The sequence below is a fragment of the Sinocyclocheilus grahami genome, unplaced genomic scaffold (genome assembly GCF_001515645.1).
Source record: "Sinocyclocheilus grahami isolate Dianchi unplaced genomic scaffold, SAMN03320097.WGS_v1.1 scaffold291.1, whole genome shotgun sequence".
In the NCBI taxonomy this organism is placed as follows: Eukaryota; Metazoa; Chordata; class Actinopteri; order Cypriniformes; family Cyprinidae; genus Sinocyclocheilus; species Sinocyclocheilus grahami.
The window spans coordinates 1332329-1346292 of record NW_015505470.1 but is presented as its reverse complement, the minus strand read 5'-3'; the positions used below and the strand labels follow the sequence as shown (position 1 = coordinate 1346292).

Here is a 13964-nt window from a genome sequence, read left to right as displayed (position 1 = left end):
AAAAAAAAAAAATTATATATATATATATATATATATATATATATATATATATATATATTACAAAAACATCACTGACCAGCCAGACACAGCAACACTGGGTCAACAATTAGTGAGATAGTGGTCCATAATTGTTGACACAGTGTTGCTGTGTCTGGCTGGTCGGTGATGTTTTTATAGCACCACAGCATATTTATAAATATAACTTACATATAGTTTGCATAAGCTGTGATAAGATAAAGTATTTTGACACTGAAAAAACTACACACTTCAGCATTAAAATGATTTACGTCCATGGCTAGTTTTTTAACCATATCCTTTTCTTTTTGCTGACTGCTTTTCAAATGATCACTGAGAAAGAAAATGGGGTTAAGCTGGATAAAATATTATAAATCACACCAGTAATGACATCTTTCTCAACAGAAAGAAAAAAAGGAAACTCAATTATAGCGCAATCATAACCTTCACCTGCAACATAGATAATGGTCATTATCATGCTGTATAATAAAGCACTCTGTACCGAAACTATGTGTGAAAAATAAGATTTTTCTTCCACAAAGCATGATTTAAAAATGTAAAAAAATTTATTATTCAGAGATAATCCAGCAGTCGATATCTATGGCCAAGTTTAAAACGTAAAACTGCTTTTATTACTGGATTTAAAATTTTTTTTTTTTTATAAATTAATTGTGTTTAATTTTTTTCCAACCACAAAAATGAACTGTCACATGTCAAATCAAACACCTACTTCAGTGAACATACTAGACAGAAAAACATAGACACAACTTTATAAAGCTCAGATAAGTTTGTGTACAGGTGATGTACATAAAACATTCTATAGACATACATTGGCTGCAATGTTATGTGAAGTACCAATGTAACATGCATGATCATTTTTGTCATGGGCTTCAATACAATTTATTATTTAATTCATATTTACATTGTCCTTCATAGTCGGTAAGTCAAAGGCATTCAATTCTATTTGCTTAAAGGTGCGCTTTTTTAATAATTTTTTTTATTTCTTTACACATAAAGTAATAATTGATAAATAATGTATTATATGCTCTCATAAAAGCTGTTTTATTTTACAGAGTGGAGTGGGACGCCTAATGGGGCAGACATGTTGAAATCACATGACCAGACCAATACTAACCAATATATTTTGGCTGTTATCATCATATCATTAACATAATTCCTAAATAAATTAAAGGAATAGTTCACCCAAAAATTTATGAAAATGTACTTAAAATTTACTCACCCTCGGGCTGTTCTGTGCCCCGTATAATAGTACTTTAGTTCATTTTGTTGTGAAACTGTCATCTAGTGAAATCTTTAAGAAACTGCAGATAAATCAGGAAGGGAGCAGTTGAACACATGGCTGATGTATGTCATTAGATGGGGTGCTTTTTTGGGTAATCCTTAGGGGTGGAACGATACATGTATTCGTACCGAACCGTCACGGTACGGACATCTCGGTTCGCTGCATGAGGCCTTACAACGAATACAGGCAATTCACCCCCAATCCAGGAGGGGGGGTGCCCGCAGTAATGCAACGCTGTTTGATAACTGGCCACCAGCAGAAGAACAGCGAACGCCATTGAAAACAAAGCCCACTAGACAGTGACCATGTGCTGATTCTGAATGCGTACTCTCACAGACTGACAAATGAGTATACTTTAAAGGCTTGTGCACTCAACTGTTTGCGAAATGGAGCTTTGTTCTCGTGTATCCTACCTCTCTCATTCAGCACAAATTCAAATATTCCATAATATTTCCATATTTGCGATGTAACGTATCTGAATGTTAAACTATTATTTATTATGTAAATTATAGGCTTTGTAATTCAGTCGCATTCAAACGGTGACACAGAGGCGGGCGCGCTGATGTTTGGTTCACTGTATTTTTTCTTGATAAAGTACCAACTGCACTGTCAAGTTAGCAATGCTGGAACTGATGTGTTTTGTGTGTGTGTGTGTGTGTGTGTTTTGCAGACATGTTGTCTGGAACTTTTTCGGTGCAGATCTTTAATTTTCTTGGAAATGTATAGAAATCTAGTTTGATATGCAAATGTGTGTGGGATTTACAGCATACTTGTAGCCTGTGTATTGTAATTTGTGTTGTTTGTTTATGAGACTAATTGGAGATTGTGATTTTTCCTTTAGTTTCACTCTGGTCTATTGTAGAGTTCATCCAATCCGCAATAAATTTTGAACTTGAAACTTGCACTTCTCGACTTTATAATGGATGAAGTTTAACTTGCTGTGAAACTTCAGAAAGGTTAAACATGAAGGGAGGACAGTACAGTGAAAAGCTATTAGGAAGCTATTGAAAAACAAGCAAGATAAGTTATGGAGGATAAACCCAACAAATCTGGGAAAGCTTCGTCAGTTAGTTCTAGGAGCACCTCTTCAAGATCTTCAACCAGTAATGCAACAGCTAGGGCAAGAGCTGTGGCTGAAGCAGCACGAGCATGTGCTTCATTCGCAGAGAGAGAGCTGGCCATGAAAAAAGAAAAAGCAAGGTTGGAAGCAGAGAAAGCCACATTGGAGGCTACATTGGAAGCATTACAAGCAGAAAATAAGGTGGCAGCTGTGCAGGCTGAGGCTGAAATTCTAGAGGCTGCGGCAGAGGTGGCTGAATATCACAGTGAGTCCAAAAGCAGTTCTGACACACCTCTAACTATCTACGAGCGAACAAATGAGTACGTGGAGGATCAAAGCAAATGGATTACCATAGACAGCATCCCTAGAAGTCCATTGCAAAGCAACACAAATCTGTTGTCAGCAACACATGATGTCACTCAGGTGAATCATTCACGCAACGATGACACCACTCCATACGTTGTAACCGCTGAACAGACAAAGATGGGTGAGGTCACAAAACCAGCTGAATCCCAAATTCCTCAAGCTCAAAGTTTCTAGTTGCCAAACACCCACATCATTAAACGATCTCCATTCAAGAGTGAGCCACCTTCACCTCATTCAAACAATGCTCCTCATCAGCATTCCTTCGTACATGTGCCACCATACAGTACACAGCAGGCATATCCAACCCAAGCAGTCAGCATAACAGACTTTGCAAAATATCAAGCACCAAGAGACCTCGTTACCTCTGGGCTCACAAAGTTTGATGACCAACACAAAAATTATAGAGCATGGCAAGCTTCTTTCATCAATGTCATTGAAGGACTGGATCTGACAGCAGATGTTGTGCATCTATGTCTCACTTAGCCAGAGACTGCAAAACGCCACTGAAATGCAGAGAATGTGAAAGTGAACGCCACTCCACGGCTATGCATCCAGGACCGACCCCTTGGACCTCAATGTCTGTAGGACAAGAACATACAGAACAAGAAAGTGAAAAGGAAGATAAACTCAGTTGCTATAAATTCCCAGTGCACAGAGATATGTGGCATGAACCATTCAGCTCGTTCTTGTTCAAAAATTTGCTTAGTGAAAGTGTACAAGAAAGGACAACCAGAACACACAGTCAGCATGTTTGCAATCCTTGACGACCAAAGTAATCGCTCCTTGACTCGTTCAGAATTCTTTGACTTGTTCGACATTCAAAGCAGCCCACATCCTTACTCACTCAGAACCTGTGCAGACATCATAGAGATGATAGGGAGGAAAGCACATGAATTCCAGATAAAAGCATCTAGCGTAGGAGTGAGCATTGATTTTCCTCCACTCATTGAATGCAATGAAATCCTCAACAACAGGTCGGAAATACCAACTCCAGAGGTAGCACTTTGTCATCCCCACTTAAAACCTATTGCAATATTTATTCCAAAATTAGATTTGAATGCCGAAATCCTGCTTCTGTTGGGGAGAGATCTCATCAAAGTGCACAAGGTCAGGCAGCAAATCAATTCACTTGATCTAGGCTGGGTCCTGATCGGCGATGTCTGCCTCGGTAATGCATATAAGCCGAACGTTAACAGCTCTAGGACAAATGTGCTAGAAAATGGCAGACCTTCTTTCCTTACTCTTTGTGCAAGTCACATTTCTTTGAGAGAGAAGGCAAAGCATGGCGGGGAGTCCAACCAACATTTTCGACCAAATACAGCCACAAAGGTCCATAAGTCATCTAATGACATTGGTCAAACAGTGTTCGAAAGAACTAAAGATGACAACAAGTGTGCTCTCTCCTTTGAAGACCAAGCCTTCTTAAAGACCATGGAGAAAGACTTTCACAAAGATGAGGCAAACTTCTGGGTCACTCCTCTATCTTTTAAATCACCCCGACCACTTCTCCCTAACAATCGAGATCAAGCACTCTCATGGCTTCTCTCCTTGAAGTGCGCTCTAGACAAAAGATCAGAGATGAGAGAAAACTTTATAGAGTTCATGGGGAAGATATTAAAGAACAAACACGCCAAACTATCTCCTCCACTCAAAGAGAATGAGGAATTATGGCATCTGCCAACCTTCGGAGTCTATCATCCACGAAAACCAGACCAAATATGGGTAGTCTTTGATTCTAGTGCATGGTATCGTGGTATCTCTTTGAACAGTATCCTTCTCACAGGACCTGACATGAAAAATTTCCTCCTTGGAGTGTTGTTACTCTTCCGAAAAGAACCAATAGCCATGATTGCTGAAATTCAGCAAATGTTCTATTGCTTTGTGGTACAGGAGAATCACAGGAAATGCCTGAGGTTCTTGTGGCACAGAGACAATGACATGTCGAAGGAGATTACAGAGTATAAGATGCGTGTTCATGTCTTTGGAAACAGCCCATTCCCAGCCATTGCAATTTATGGTCTGAGACGCGCTGCACAAAATCGCTTCAAATTCAACCACAGTGATGAAGGCCTTTCCTCCAGAGGATCTAACCAAAGGCATAAAATACCTAGATCTTACCAAAGAAACTCTCCCAAACCAAAGGAGTCTTGGAATATGCTGGGAGATGGAGTCTGATATGTCCACTTTTCAAGTCACAAACTCTGAGAAACCTTTCACTCGTCGTGGAGTGTTGTCTGTCGTCAACAGCCTGTATGACCCACTCGGTTTAGTGACACCAGTGACCATAAGAGGAAGAGCTTTCCTGCGAGAAATATCTCATGATGTTAGCGACTGAGACATACCACTCCCTGAAGCCAAAGAAAAGGAATGGGAAGTATGGAAAAATTCCTTACAAGGTCTGGAGAATCTCCATATACCACGTACTTATGTCCCATTCTCACTTTTCAGTTTGAAATACATAGAGTTATGTCTATTCTCAGACGCATCCAACATGGCTATAGCTGCGGTGACCTATCTTCGAGTTATCACTGAAGAGGGACTAAGTCATGTGGAATTCGTTTTCGGCAAGGCTAAACTGGCCCCTCATCTACAGCCCAACATTATTCGCCTTGTTTGTGCGCAGCAGTACTGGCTGTAGAAATGGCAGAAACAATACTCGAAGAAATTGATTTCAAACCAGATGCAGTCAAGTTCTACTGCGACAGTACGGTAGTTCTGGGCTACATATTAAATGAGACCAGACATTTCTTTGTGTACGTACACAAGAGAGTGCAGCGAATCTGTCAAAGTACAAATCCAGAACTTTGTACCAACAAACGAAAACCCAGCTGATATTGCCACCAGGCCAGTGTCTACATCTCAGCTTGCTGACACGCAATGGTATACTGGTCCAGACTTTCTGCACAGACCCCTCTCAACTCATCAAGAGACACAAAATACATTTGAGTTAGTAATGCCAGAAATGGATGAAGAAATCCGGCCCCATGTTACAAGCTTTGCAACTCTCATGAAAGAAAGGCATCTTACTGCAGAACGCTTTAAACGTTTCTCTTCTTGGAAAGCACTCCTGAGATCTATTGCACTGCTTATCCACATAGTTTGTTCATTCAAGTCAAACTCAAATACTCACTCAAACAAATGCAAAGGCTGGCACCTGTGCAAAAGGGCCAGAACTCCTGAAGAGCTTTTGTCAGCCAAGCATGTTATTCTCAAATCTGTGCAGAAAGAAACATACAGAGATGAAATCAGTGCCTTAGTGGAACAGAAGAACATCCCAAGAAGCAGTGTATTTAAGAAACTCAATCCTCAGATTCACAATGACTTACTGAGAATAGGTGAACATCTGGAAAGGCTTCTCTAGATCAGCATGAGAAGAATCTGATAATCATTCCCAAGAACAACAATGTCACAACCCTGTTGGTGAAACACTACCATCAAGAAGTGAAACACAATACAAACACAAACACAAAGTGAACAATAAGGACTGCAGGCTTGTGGATTGTAACTGGCAAAAGGCTCATCAGCTCCATCTTGTATCACTACGTGTGTAGCATGAGCACTAGAGCAGTACATATGGAAGTGATCGAGTCCATGGATACATCCAGCTGTATCAATGCACTACGTTGCCTCTTTGCTATAAGGGGACCAGCCAAACAACTGAGATCCGATAGTGTAACAAATTTCGTGAGAGCATGCAAATAATTCGGTTTCATGACAGACCATACAGTCCAGAAGTTTCTAAGTGATTAAGGCTGTTCTTGGCAATTTAATTCCCCTCACGCATCGCACATGGGAAAGAATGATAAGGGATCACACGTACAATCCTTGACAGTATGTTGCTGCAAAACAAATCAGTCCAACTTACGCACAAAGTTCTGTGTACTTTGATGGCTGAAGTGTCCGCAGTAATCAATGCCAGACAAGCAGTTCCAGTCTCCTCTGATCCAGAGATGTTAAAACCCCGTAATATTCTGCTCACCCAAAAGACTGGATTTCCCCTTAGAGTTCCTACATGCGATTTCTCAGAGAAAGACCTTTACGGAAGTCAGTGGAGAAAAGTACAGGCCCTAGCAAATCAGTTTTGGGCCCACTGGAAACAAGAGTACCTTCCCATCTTGCAAAAAAGGTGCAAATGGACTGAATCATGTGCTAACCTTCAGGTTGGAGAAATTGTTCTCTTGAAAGACAGTACCCTTTCTCACAATGATTGGCCTATGGCCATGATCACCAATACCTTCCCAAGCACAGATGGACGTGTAAGGAAAGTAGAGGTTAAGACGACCTCTCAAGGTACAAACAAATGGTTCTACAGACCAATCTCACAGGTCATTTTGCTTCTTTCAAAAAATAACTAAAATGTAATTATTTAGAGTGATGTCTAATGTCATCAGGTGGGGAGTGTTCTGTGCCCCGTTTAATAGTACTTTAGTTAATTTTTTTGTGGAACTGCAATCTAGTGGACTCTTTAAGAAACTGCAGATGACGTGTAAATCAGGAAGTGAGCAGCTGAACGCATGGCTGATGCATGTCATTAGATGGGTTGCTTTATTGGGTAATCCTCATTTAATTCTTGCTTTGAAGAGTTTTTGAAGAGCAATAGCTGTAAGTTTCTTCTATATTTTTTGGTCGATATATGTATATTTTATATTAATGTGTAAAATAGATAGGATGTTGTCATTTGTATACATGACATGTTGTCTGGAGCTTTTTTGGTGCAGATCTTAAATATTCTTGGAAATGTATAGAAATCTAGTTTGATATGCAAATGTGTGTGGGATTGACAGCATTCTTGTAATCTGTTAATTGTAATGTGTTTGTTGTTTGAACATGTTTTGGTTATGAGACTAATTCGAGATTGTAATTTTTCCTTTAGTTTAACTCTGGTCCATTGTAGAGTTCATCCAAGCTGCAATAAATGTTGGACTTGAAACTTGCACTTCTCAACTTTATAATGGATGGAGTTTAACTTGCTGTCAAACTTCAGAAAGGATAAACATGAAGGGAGGACAGTACACGGGCCATTCAAATGGTGGAAGAGTTACTGCATCAGAACAGATGTTAAGAAATTTAGCATTACATCACTTGCTCAACATTGGATCCTCTGCCATGAATGGGTGCTGGACCATTCTTACTGATAAAAACATCACAAATAATCAATAAGTAATTCACACAACTCCAGTCCATCAGTTAATATCTTGTGACATGAAAAACAAAAACCATAATTAAGATGTTATAACTTTAAAGGGGTCTTATTATGCTCTTTTACAATGTCTTGAATTTGTTTTGGGGGTGTACTAGAACATGCTCTCATGCTTGGTGGTTCGAAAAATGCATTATTTTTTTACATAATTTACATTATTACAATACCTTTCTCCCCATCCTGACACAAACGGTTCGATTAGTTCCGGGTTTGACGAAAAACGAAATGTGATGTGATTGGTTAGCTATCCCAGTGCGTTGTGATTGGCGAACAGCTTAGACAGTGTTTCAGTACTGCCCCGTCCCTTGCCAAAGCAGCAAGTTTAGTTAAGGATGGCGTCACTATTGCCATATCAATTTGAGAATATTGAACAAGAGGATCGCGCAGAACCTTTGCACACACGAAGGGATGGGCAGTATTTCAGATACATGTATTTAAAATACGTATTTGAAATACAAAATACTATTTTGTATTTTGTATTTGAAAACCTTCGGCAAAAATCAAATGTAATTTGTATTTAAATACATTTAAGATTATTATTACGTATTTGAAATACAAAATACTATTTTGTATTTTGTATTTTCATTCAGATTTGCCGTCAGTTAACATGAAAGAATAAAAGAGCACTGACAAGGGGGAAAATAGCGTTAGCCAAACAGTTTTAATAGCTAATCGGTTGTTTTTTTTATCAGCTAGCTTGTCAAATGTGTTTAAAGCATTACTGCATGTTAGGGCTGAGTGATATGACAATACATATCGTGGCGATGATATAAAGTGTGAATCAACGGAAATTTTTCTAAATCATTTACATAGATAGGCCTGTTGGGGAAAGCAAATATATCCGTTTAGCTTTTAGTGGACAGGAATTATTCATTCAATCATTCAAAAGGAAGCATGGATGAATGAGTAATACATTGTGATGTGCTTGGTGCAATTGCACTTATAAGTGTATATGTGTATGTACTTTATACTTCTATGGCTCTCAATAGATTCAGTGGTTGGAGTTGGGTTAATACTCCTTGACAATTTCTGTTGCTACTTTCTGATTACGTTTCTGGCTACATTTAAAATCAAAACATATTGATCATTTAATAATTGTTGTAATGCTAAAATGTTTGTTTTCAACTTCCAAATAGGTGTCCAGTGATTGATAAATAAATATTTGATTTCTGAATATTGTACCCTAATTGAAGTTGCTGTTTAAATAGGATCATGATTTTACATACCATTGCATGAATGACTGCCTGACACATAATATATTATTATATTTATGACTAACAATCAAATGATTAAGTAGTTAGAAACTAGTTGCTATGAACACATGTGCCATCAGTTGTCTTCTTATGAATAACTTGTTTGTCATTGAGTCAGTGTTGCTGATGCAAAGTAGGCCCTTTGTTACCAAACACCATGTAACTAAATAGGGATACAATTATGAGTAATTCGCAAACTGTTAAACATTAAACTGTTGGTTACTTTAAAACTAACCTTCATCTGGGAAATCACAGGGTTATGTGAATATTTGATCTGTTAACTGGTTGCATATGTCAGATTTATTGCTTGACTCGGGCAGAGAAAAGCTGTTGCTATCAATCATTGTTCACAAACATCAGTGTATTGGTGAAGAGATATATCAAATAGGCCAACTGATGGAAGGTTTGTGAAGAAATTTCATGCTCCCTTGTAAAAGTATTTTTTAGTATTTTTAAAATAAAAAAAACAGTAGTTTATTTTGATACTTGGTGTGGCTGCTGTATTTTGTAGTTTATTTTGATACATTTAAAATTAAGGTATTTGGTATTTTATTTTAAAATACATTTTGATGTATCTTTGCCCAACCCTGCACGCACGGATATTGCAAGACATATTAGAGTGGTAACGTTATTGTTTTTTTTTTTCTGGCTAAATCACGTTTTAGATAGAATGTCAACAACTGCTTAAAAATAACTGCATTTACTATGTACAGTTAAGTGCATATGTATTATCTGTATTGTTATTTAATTCTAACATTATAATATGAATTGCAGTGAAACTGTTATACAGTTGAATTGATTTATACCATAGTCCAGTGTTTCCCAGGCGGCATATAATGCAAACTCATTCTCTGCCAGCAGGAGGCGCTGTTGGAGTGGTAGAGATCAATGTTTCCCCAGTAACGGCTGTACACAAAGCAGTGCTCCGCTAAAAAAAACACTGCTTTATCAGACATTACATGGAAGATTAAATGAAAATGACATCCAATTTTCTGAAGACAGTCGGTTTCCTTCAGAAATACAGTGATATATAAACACCCGCGCTCAATGTATGGGAAACACTGTAGTCTAATAATTGAAGTGTAAATTCTGCAGATTACATCATTGTCCAGTATTGTACTGTCAGCAATTTATTATAAAAACGTTTTCATAATTGTAACATACATATTTACATACATAATTATTCAGGTGCATGTGTAATAACTTGCGAAAACTTGAGGCTACAGCAGCACTTCTTCTTCGTCGTCTTGTCTGATGCACTCAACCAAGCGACCTCACCCCTCCCCAACCCCCAACCATTCAAATTTCTGTAGGCGGGAATCATTTTAATGATATTCTAATGGGCCGCTTTGTGATATCACAAAACCCGGAAAACAAACGCTGTAGTCCAAACGAGCCCTCCGTTGTAGTTCTTGAAAAAGGAAATATCTCCCTTTGGAGTGGACTTTAAGATTTGTAAGTTTGAAGATATTTTTTATGCCCAAACATACACACTACACACTGACTAAAATTCAAAAAGTGAAAAAGCATAATAGGACCCCTTTAAACCATTGCGTCCGGCTAAAATATGAGTTCTCTATCCATAATATAGCTTTCTCCAGTGAAAAAGTGATCTCATCTGGATCAGGAGACAAATATGCACAAATCAAGCAAAAACAGTCCAAAACAGGCAATGGATTTTGATGTGAGAGGACAACAGGGGATAGACTTTTTAACTGAACAAAGCATTATTATAGATTACTGTATGTTGGCCAGAAGCGGCAGTTTAAAGTTAAAATGCCCTTTTCACTTCACAAGACATTAATTGATGGACTGGAGTCATGCTTTGGATTATCATTAAGTTTTTGTAAGCTGTTTATACTCTCATTCCGATGGCACCCATTCACTGCAGAGCATTCATTGATGAGCTAGTGATGTAATGCTAATAAACTTCTCTAAATCTGTTCCAATAAAGAAACAAATTCAAATACATCTTGGATGGCCTGAGAGTGAGTACATTTTCAGCAAATGTTCATTTTTGGGTGAACTGTTCTTTTAAATTCCATAATTCTGCGCTCCAGGCTCCGGGGTGTCAGTATATGTTTAAAATGACCAGTGCAACGTAAACAAAACATTACTGAGTTCACCTTTAGTTTCTTTGTGTTCTGGCTTTATAAAACCGTAAATGAAATGTTCACCTTATTTATTTGTCTTTACAATAGCGATCTCTTTATTAACAAGTTCTCAAACAAATACATAGATTGGTTATTAAATAAATACTTGAACAAACGGAGCTGTAAGCATTTTTGTAACCAGTTGCTCGCCACTAAATTGATTTAATTACGTCATTTCATATCCCTGCTTGCATAAAGTCTCTGTGGTAAGATCTAATTACCTATCATCTCAAATTTGCTTCAATTCTACAATTAATCACATTCACACTTTAGTTCCAAAGAGAATAAACACACATTCGCACGTACACTCCACTGCCAGAAATAATGGAGACACACAAATAAAACTCTACTTTACATTCATTTGAACCTCCATTTTCTGTAATGAGTTCTTCCACTCTGCCCTAAAAGCATGGCTTTGTAAATCCCTCATTTCACATGGCGGTGAAAGATGACACTAACCTCTTGTGAAATCCTCCATCTCTCCTCTATGCATGCAGTGAATAATGTCCTCAGCAGTGCAATATCTTTATGAAAGCCTTTCTGAACTCCACATTGAAAGTGGTATATATGATGGGGTTGACGGCACTGTTCACATATCCCAGCCAAGTGAAGGCATTGTACATTTCCAGTGGCACCACGCAGCTTGTGCAGTGAGTTTTCAAAATGTGAGTAATAAAAAAGGGCAGCCAGCAAATAATGAAAACACCTGCAACAGAGAAAATAAAGCTGAGGTATTCTGAGGACAAGAACTCAATCTAGGACTTTTATGTAACTTGTGCTCGGCATATGGCTGAGGAATACTTCTATAAAATGACAGTATCGTGACCTCACCTAGAACAATTGCCAGCATTTGAGTAGCCTTCTTTTCTTTATGCTGGGACATCTTTCTCTTGCTCATGGTTTTGGTCACTGTAGTTAGGGTTTTCCCATTGGGCAGTGCTTGAGTTTCAACAGGTTTGGCTTCTTTAGGGGTCTGGACCTCCTTGGCATGCTCATTTTTATCATCTCCATTTGACTGACATTCACGGGAGGGAGAGCCATGGATGGGGCTTGGGTTGGCCAATAGATCGACGACCAGAGTGGATGCCAGTTTCTTTTTCTCGGGAGGGCTTGTGCCAGGAGTAATGTCCAGCCCCACATCACCACCCTGGTGCAGGACTTCCTTTATTAGTTGCTGTTGAAGACATGTTTATCATTAGTTGTATGAGGACACTTTGTCATGAACCTCCTGTGTGTGATTTAAAAAAAAAAAATCCAATCCATTTTAAGCCAGCAAAATATTAGTTTTTATACAATAGATGACTTAAATAAAACAACGCAGCAAGTTTGGTAAAAAAAACATTTAACACAACCAGCTGGGTCAAAATATCCCAGCATGTGTTCTGTCTAATATTTACCCCTCGCTGGGTTGCCAAATAACCCAAGTTGGGTTGTTTTTAACGCAGCATTTTTTAGAATGTAATTATTAATGTGATATTACTGGCATGCTAGCTGTTTGCCTAAAATTGGATAATTGACAAGTTATATAACAATGAAGTTTGCTTTAAAATAAGTCTTAAAGGGGTCATATGATGCGATTTCAAGTTTTCCTTTCTCTTTGGAGTGTTACAAGCTGTTCGTGAATAGATAAGATCCCTAAAGTTGCAAAGACTAAAGTCTCAAACCCAGAGATATTCTTTATAAAAGTTAAGACTCGTCCACACCTTCCTAAAATGCCTCGTTCAAACACGCCCCCAGATGTCTACGTCTTTTGTGGGAATATTTGCATAACCCAATGTATACGCAAAGAAAGAAGGCGTAACTTTGATTTTCGCTGTAGTATTGTTGCCACCGCCAAAGTGTGGAGACGCTGTGTGTTTCGTTGTGAAAGCGAAACTACTTTCTTTGGCCTTCCAAAAGAGGACACAACTATAAATCAGTGGTTAAGTTGTATTTACAACATTGTTCCAGAATAGTTCAAACCAAATATTCAGATGTGTACAACGCATTTTATGGAGGACGAGGACTGTTTCCTGGGAGAGTAGCCTACAATGCCGGTGTTCAGGTGAATTCAGGTCCCCTGTTTCCCCTTCGGCACGCATGCTGACCACAGTCTGTGATGCTGACAAATAATGCTGACTCACACAGCCTGTAAGTACATTTTCATATTTAAAGGATTTGCCACTGATGATTCAAATGCGAGGTTTGAGCAGTGTAGTGTTTGTTGTTTGTCGTATCTCCGATCACAAATGCAGACATGGTTTTATGTTTACACGGCGCAATGCAACGCAATGCATAAAAAGACAGTAAAAGTCATTATAATCAGTAATGTCCCCACTGGATGCAACAAATGCCTCGTTTATAATGGGTTTCATTGGTTTTGTCTCATCGCGCCGGGACACAGCATCACAGTATGGTAAGGGGCGTAACATTTCCGTCACACGCTTGAGGAATTCGGCCAATCACAACGCACTACATAGCTGGCCAATCAGAGCACATTTCGCTTTTCAGAACGATGCGCTTTGTAAAAATCGACGCGTTTCAGAAAGGCGGGGCACACAGGAGAAACAATAACGTACAGTATGTGGAAAATAATGTGTTCCCTTTCAGTCGGTCACTCCCGACGTCACATCGG

At 38.6% G+C, this 13964-nt stretch overlaps 1 protein-coding gene across 1 annotated transcript in view; it reads right to left on the bottom strand.

Moving 5' to 3' along the window:
- LOC107600777 (D(2)-like dopamine receptor) overlaps nucleotides 1-13964 on the bottom strand; it is a 115392-nt gene that overhangs the window by 623 nt on the left and 100805 nt on the right. The window contains exons 7-8 of the mRNA XM_016292743.1: nucleotides 12182-12524; nucleotides 11810-12056 (exon numbers count right to left, since the gene is read on the bottom strand). Of these exons, the coding sequence (XP_016148229.1) occupies nucleotides 11860-12056; nucleotides 12182-12524 (540 nt within the window). The 3' untranslated portion in view covers nucleotides 11810-11859. The remainder of the gene's footprint in view (nucleotides 1-11809; nucleotides 12057-12181; nucleotides 12525-13964) is intronic.